Raw genomic sequence first — 7936 nt, 5'->3', positions numbered from 1 at the left:
GTTTCATTAAAATTCTGATAGAATTAAAAATTAATTATTAATATTCTAACAATCATATATGTTAAATACGTTATAGTCAACGATATATACCTGAGCGAATGTAGGGGTGATTCCTTGATAATTATAAATGTCATCAGCCCACATCATTGTGCCACTTCTTTGTACTCCAGCCTCTAGATTAACAGCCTAAACAAACATACGAAATTTTATAGAAGCTGTACAAAATATAGTATATATGCGCAATATTGAAGCGTTCAAGGGGATATAAAGGTAATGTACATCACATACACGTGTACTCTCATGCAACAAAATACAATTAGATTTAATAGTATAAGCTCTTTTATTCATCATAATAGATTGGAAATTTAAGTGTCTTACGAGGGTGAGTAAAAAGTTACCCGCTCTGTCGGTGTAGAATTTATTTTAAGCAATTGTCAAAAAAGACATACATCATTTTTTGACATAATCACTCGATTTCTGTATACACTTTGTCCATTTGCCGAAGGACCTTTGTATTTTCTCATTAAAAAATGTTTTGGGCTGAGCTGCGAACCACGAATGCATCGTCGTCTTCACCTTTTCATCAGCTTTTTCGGCATCCATCTCGCACAAACTTTTTAAAATCCAAATCTGTCGTGCACTATTGCATAAGCAGAGCCGTGGCTGATTTGCAAATGATTTGCCACATTATCCAGTGTCACTCGTCTATTCCATAGAGCATAAGTTCATGAGCACGTTCAATGTTGTCATCGTGGATGTGGACGGGCGTCCAGCTGTTTTTTCATAACACTCGTGCGATCTTCTTTGAACTTTTGTGCCCATTCAAACACACTTCGTGACAAAACACTTTCTCCATAATGTGCATTAAATCTTTGATAAATATAGGCATCAAACATAACCTCCGACCACAAGAAACGAATCACAGCATCCTGCACTGTTTTCCTGCAAATCACCATTGCAAAGCGCCATTACTCGCGCAACGGTCACAAACGAATTGACGTAACACAAAGAAACCTGCGCAGCAGCACTGAACAGATATTGACGTCATACGAAGAGTGCAGATGGATCAATACGGTCGACAGAAGTTTTAACTATCTGGAGTGCGGATAAATTTTTACTGAGAGTCGTATAGGAATCTATAATCTGTAAGTACACCTTTGGCTGAATGGAAATTTCTCTTACATATAGTCAAAAATGCTGAAACTGTGTATTGAATTGGAAAGTGATAAAAAATAAGTGAAGTTTCGAGGTTGCATGTGATTGCATGAGTACACAGGACGTTTTTAGCGAATAAAAAATAATTTTGAAAGACACGAGACTTATCTTGTATTTTATGCACTCTCTGTGTCCGAATTTCCAGAAGCTCTCTATCTTATGAAGTGTTTTAGATTAGCCGGAAAATTTTGTACGTACGTACAAGAAGTATACGATCTAAGTGGAATATTCCATTATTCTCTTGATACAACAGAAACGAAATTTACAGAACTTCTCAGAAAGTTGGTTTATTATTACCAAATTAATAGAATTAATACACGTTTATCATCTTTACATACCTAAGTCGTGGAGGTTTATCGTGCGTAAAAAATTAGTGTCGTTTCAAAGTTACATTTCGTACATTTTAAGCCTATAATTTGTAACGTACAAAACAATGTAAATTTGAGCTGTTTCTTATCTCCACAATAAGAAAATCCAACTTTACGTTTTTTACACAATGATATTTATGGAACAGTAATATCATATTATTGCATCGCTTGGAGAATGAAGTCAAGGTACGATGTGACCCTAGTGTAAACGCTGGGATACCCAGCTGTGCCGCACTTATAAGCATAAGACACAATACCTATTAAATACGAGGTTAATTCATGTTGTATCAGCAGTGGTCCGCCGCGGTCAGCCTGAAAGGATCGTTAAATTTTTAATCAAAGACACTGAAATATATCGATCGAATTGTATTGAAATTATACTTATATACAGTAATAATCTTCTATTGATTTGTGTATTGAAATACTCCAATTTATAACGTACATGTTATATGTATTTTGAGCAAAACTAAGATTAGAAGGAAATTAGATTAAATACCATAACGAGGTGTGAGAAGTGGGCAAAACTATTAAATTGTGTTTATCTATTATTTTTAATGTTTAAGACGTCGATTTGATGTTAATTCGAATCGACGTGTCTTCAGATACCGTATAGTTTGTAGTAACTCTGTAACTTAATTACCGTACAAGAATCCTCTCCACCCTGAGCATGTTCGGCGCATATTATACCATCAGTGATATCAGGTGCATTAGGAAATTTGGAATAAGCTATTTTGCATTCGGCGTTCTTAATCACTGGCATTTGTACTTCCATTAATGCATTACGTCGTGGTCGTCCTACGAAGAAAATAAGAAAGATATTTAAGACTGGAACTATTTAATTTTATTATAAAATTGATATCACTTACTATATCTTAATGCTCCCCATCCAGCAACAAGGGGGTTATAGCCGACGAAGTTGCTCTTTCGTAGGGGCTCTTTCGTACAAATGGGATATACGTACCCTGAAAAATAAAAAAATAAATGAAAATGCAGGAAACGAATGACCAAAAGTATGAGAAAGAATTATACACGCTTTATGACACAATATATGTGTACAGTAAGAAATTTCAGGATATGATACTTCAGTAATACTCAATAGCATATATATATATATATATATTTGAGGACTTACTCGAAAATGGCACCTCCTCCACCAATCTAAGAATGACAATATTATGATTGTGTATGTTTTCTATTCCATCCATATGTGCACAATGTGCTGCGGTCAAAACATGCCTAGCCGATATCAGGGAACCTCCGCACTTCCATAGTGGTTTGTCTGGGTTTCGGGGATTACGAAAACCTAATGCAGCGATCCATGGCCAAGCGCCTAAAATGCAATAGTCATAGTTGTGAATATACATAATTTTTTCTCACATAACGGGTAACAACGATTATTACCTATTCGATATTCGATCATACAGCAGACGATAAGTACATACGTACAAATACTCTGAAATAGAGATTTGATAAAGACAGAAATTAAATTTTTATTCCAGTGGAATACAAATTATTAAATAATTCTATATAATTTCTATTTGAACTATACTGAACTATAAAGTTCAAACGTGTAATTTCTGCCCTAACAGTTTTTGATCTCTATCCATATTATTACTCCTATATCAATTTTTTATTTCAAGCAAAAAGATACTCTTCCTAACATGAAGTAAAAGAAAGAAATAATTCAAGTTAATAAGTAAAGTTACTACCGATAAAATCATAGCATTATTATTTAGTCTAATTGAAATGTACATTGATGTGCTGTTTAATGCCTTTAAAGTTCATTCTTTGCAGTAAATGGCTTATTATTAATCGGAAAGAAAGACATAAAACGTACCAAGTTCAGCTGGTTTACCATCGACCACCCTGGTATGAGAGACGTTGCTAAAACCACAGTATGGTGGTCGCAAAGCCTTATACTTATACACAGTTTTTATTAAAATTTCTCTCTTCTCTTTGTTTGGATCGTTCGGACAGCAAACGATCGTAACATTGCCCTGGTATCTGCACACTGATCGTCTATAAAAATCGGTGGCTGTACGGTACTGTATCTGCCATATTTCTTGCAGAGGTTTACATTTTCTGTAGTCAAGGCACCTGCCTTCTTGATTGTCCGGTGTGGTACATTCTGGATCAAACAATTTTAAAACATTTATACAGTTCAAAGATGCGTAAGAAAGCGACACCGATTACTCAACTTTCGAAGTAAAAAGCCGATCAAGTCCACCGGATTGCCCTACAGACACGTATTAATCCGTAAGAGTGAGTCATCATGTTGATAATAATTATCTAAAGAAACTTTTCACGTGAAAATATAAAATTTTAATTGATTAGATATTGTGTTAGCCATACTTAAGAAAGAAAATGAAAATGAATGAAATGAAAGAAAAGGACTACCTTCAACCTCATTTTTTAAATAAACACTTTGTCAGTTTTTCGGTAAATAAATTCTTAGGAATTCAGGACAGTTTTTAGTGAATCATTTTGTTTCGACCGTTCGCGGAGAGACGCGATCGCGAGATAGCACGTCAACGAGAGTTGTAAGTTCCCATTACGATTAAATAATCGACGCCACGAACTGATCGATCCCCTTATTTCGATTATGATAATAAGGGTAGTTCAATGAAATTCCACAGAATTAACACAAATAAATTAATGTTTATTTCAACAACTTATTAACTAGAAAGATATAAATGGAACAAAAAAAATGTAACTGCGTTTTGGTTGATAAGTAATGCGCGACATACCACATGTGTTGACGGTTCGACTTCTCGAAAAGTTCTGAACGCCTTTCGATTTTTTTCGTTTTTTCTGGAAGGCGACCCCCACTACGTTCGGATCACGCCACATTCTTTTACAGCGAGGTAAAATACGGGCCACGAGTCGACGTTTCTGGAAGTCGCCCTGCTTAATGAACCATGCGCTTGCCACTACAATGTTTGTTTGCCGGGCAGACGCGACGATCCGTCTGCGACATTATAGTGCCGCGATCGATAGTTAAGAATATGACCTATGGTAAGCCGCATGGCGTAACATTCTCCCCCCGTTGAGAGGGTACCGATCAAACTAGCGAGGTGTGGTTGAGGTTCCCATCTTATTTCGTCTCGATGGCTAGTTGTTCGGGTTTCTCGAGATCGGGTTGAATTGGCAGTGGGACAAGCCTTTTGACGCCCCGATCCAAAATGCTCTTTGCCGTCTGAACTGTAGCTGTCCGGATGACACCATCGGCGCCTGGATGAACCTTGATAACTCGGCCCAGAAGCCAATGCATGGAGGGAACGTTGTCCTCTCTGAGGATGACGATTGTGCCCTTTTGGATGCTGTGTCCACCCTTGCTCCATTTATTGCGGTTGGTTAGCTCGTTCAAATACTCCTTATGCCAGCGGTTCCAAAAATGTTGTTTAAGCTGTTGGATATGCTGCCATTTGGAGAGTCGGTTCGATGGAATGTCTCTGAAATCTCGATCACGTAAGCACATTAATGAATCGCCAATGAGGAAATGTCCGGGAGTGAGGGCTAGGAGATCATTTGGATCGGTGGAGATAGGAGTTAGCGGGCGGGAATTGAGGACTGCTTCTATTTCTATGATAAGAGTATTACGGTGTTAAGCTCATATGTTTCTGTTTCTCCACTCGCGCTGCGCCATAATATCCTTTGATATTTCCGATCCTCTGGTCGTACGAGGAATTGCCGATACATTTTCTCGATGTCGCCAGTGAGTACGTACTGATGAGCGCGGAATCTAATTAATATACAAAATAAATTGTGAATTGATTCGAGAATATAGGATTTCCCCATTTTCATGATTATCGTGATTTTTGTATAAATATATTTTTTAAGATACTAATAATTAGGTACTTATAAATTAGTATTATCAATTATTTTGCATTTATAATTCCGCCTCTAGTATAAGTGTTAATTGAAAACTAACTTTATGTTTCAAAAAGTACTAGCAAAGTCGTTGAGTAACAAGCCACTGATGCTAACACAAATAGCATTGTCGTAATTAAATATTTCTAAATATTCATTTTTCATTTTGAACCTGTAGAAACAATTTATTATATATACTATTAGCTAAGTAATTGCATATTTAATTAAGTCGAAATATAAAACTTAGTTATTTTAATAATTTAAAAAATAAAAAACTGACAAACATTTCAATTTAATTTATGGTTGGAACAAAAGACAGTTATTCTTCATTAATTGAAATATTGCAATGCAGAGTACTTTCCAAAATACGCCGAGAGTATTCCTGATGGTGAAACGAGCGTTGCTTCATCGAACGCAGCTAAAGAAAACAACATCTATGTAGTTGGTGGTACGATGCCTGAAATAGAGGGCGCTAAATTGTACAATACCTGTACTATTTGGGGTCCCGATGGAACTTTGATAGCAAAACACCGAAAGGTAAGTAATATATTCCTTTATGGCTTTGAATTTGAAAATATTGGGGTGAAGAAAGTGACTCTATCTAGGAATAATTTAGGAATATACATATGTACATACGTATACTATAACCAATTCTATAATTTACGGTTTATAAAATACGTTATGATACGGGAAACGCCCATTTTTGTTGTAATGTGTTTGTTGTTGTATAAATTTTTCACATACTTAAAATATTATTATACTTATTTTTTCTCCTTTTTAAACATTATTAAATGATAAGATTTTTTAATAAAAGAAAGTGATAAAAACGCTGTCAGTTATTAAATAAAAAATAATTAAAGTTTAGGAGTTGGTAACTTTGATATTAAATTACAAAAGTTGCAGCAATAGAATTAGCGACCACATTTTTATGTTATTAGGTACATCTATTCGACATCGACATTCCTAATAAGATTACTTTTCGAGAGAGTGATTCACTCAGTCCTGGTAACTCCCTAACGACGTTCGATGTGAAGGGCTGCAAAATAGGTATTGGCATTTGCTATGATATTAGATTCGAGGAAATGGCACGCATTTATCGGAACAAAGGTACAGTAACTTAATCGATCAATACTTAACTAGCAAAAAATTAAATATCTTTCTTAAATATATTCTATATAAAATTAATATAATCTGTAACTCTGTATAAAAAGAAGCTTAATTTAAAAAAACCAGTATATTTGCTGAAAATGAAACAAATAAAAGAATTAAAAGCACAATAAGAGGACTGTCCTCGCATATTCAGAAATGATGGAATGTGAACCGTGCAACTACGAAGTTAATTGGTATTCGGTGGCTTCATATTTCCTGCTTCTCTGGGTTAGGTTGCCAAATGCTGATATATCCAGCGGCATTCAATATGACCACTGGACCACTGCACTGGTCATTACTTCAGCGTTTCAGAGCGAATGATAATCAATTATACGTTGCCTGCATATCACCGGCTCGTGTTCCTTAAGCAAGTTACGTCGCATGGGGACATACACAGTTGACCAATCCCTGGGGAAAGATTCTTTACGATTTGGAAACTCAAGAGAATATGGCAGTCACCGATATCGGTAATTTACAGCTTAAAATTAAAAGCGAGAGATCCATGATGTAATTAATTTTTAGTCTCGTTAATTTATCGATTTAGCCATCTTCCTCTGTATTTGTTGAATTTATTAGTAAGCATTACTTATTACTTCGTATGTTTCTTTTTTCTATCAGATCTAAAAGTTGTTGAGGAAGTAAGGGCTCAGATACCTACATTTTCTCAGAGACGTACAGATTTGTACGACACTGTCTGTAAGAAGGAGTAACTCTACACTAAAACAGAAAATGTTTTTTTATAATATTTCTACTACGATATCCTTTTTTTGTGAATTATTACTAATTTCTTATCATTTGTACTAAATGAATGACTCAATTAAGAAAACCAAAACGTTATAAATAATAATCTGTATATCTTGTGTATCAACATGTAATTGGATATTATAATAATATAGGAATGCTATAATAATATAGGATAATAATATAGGAGAATAGTAATATAGAAAAAAACTACATGCTTTTAAACACCTTTAATATCGATCACATAAATTGTTATAATTCACAATGATTACGCATACATAAAAGACCCCTTGATAGTAAAATTTACGATCAAAAGGCAATTACGTATCGTTTAACAACATTTAATTTATAACACCTTTTAAACATTTAGACAGATTAACACATAACACTTCTTATATATAAACATCAATTCGAAGTTATCAGCTTGGAGAAATTGGTCGATTAATACCTGTAGATTGTCTGTCTCGATGAAAGACTTAAAGAGAGCAAAAACATGATAATGCCGCTAATATAATATTCCTTCTTTCTTGTATCTGTCTGCCTCTCAGGTCGTTTTACTAATTACAATAAGTAATTTCGCCTTCTTTGCGCTC

At 34.9% G+C, this 7936-nt stretch overlaps 1 protein-coding gene across 1 annotated transcript; it reads right to left on the bottom strand.

Annotated features, from left to right (window-relative positions):
- Positions 1-988: 988 nt before the first annotated feature.
- On the bottom strand, positions 989-4389 carry LOC126877336 (venom serine protease Bi-VSP-like). Its single transcript, XM_050640150.1, has 7 exons — positions 4331-4389; positions 2985-3036; positions 2716-2913; positions 2450-2545; positions 2224-2378; positions 1554-1895; positions 989-1143 (listed from the first exon to the last, which is right to left on the bottom strand). Exons 2-6 carry the CDS (start codon positions 3001-3003, stop codon positions 1740-1742), a joined length of 624 nt encoding a protein of 207 aa, XP_050496107.1. The 5' UTR covers positions 3004-3036; positions 4331-4389; the 3' UTR covers positions 989-1143; positions 1554-1739.
- Between the last annotated feature and the right edge of the window lie 3547 nt (positions 4390-7936).

The sequence above is a fragment of the Bombus huntii genome, unplaced genomic scaffold, assembly GCF_024542735.1.
Source record: "Bombus huntii isolate Logan2020A unplaced genomic scaffold, iyBomHunt1.1 ctg00000146.1, whole genome shotgun sequence".
Lineage (NCBI taxonomy): Eukaryota > Metazoa > Arthropoda > Insecta > Hymenoptera > Apidae > Bombus > Bombus huntii.
This window is presented reverse-complemented; position numbering and strand designations above follow the sequence as displayed.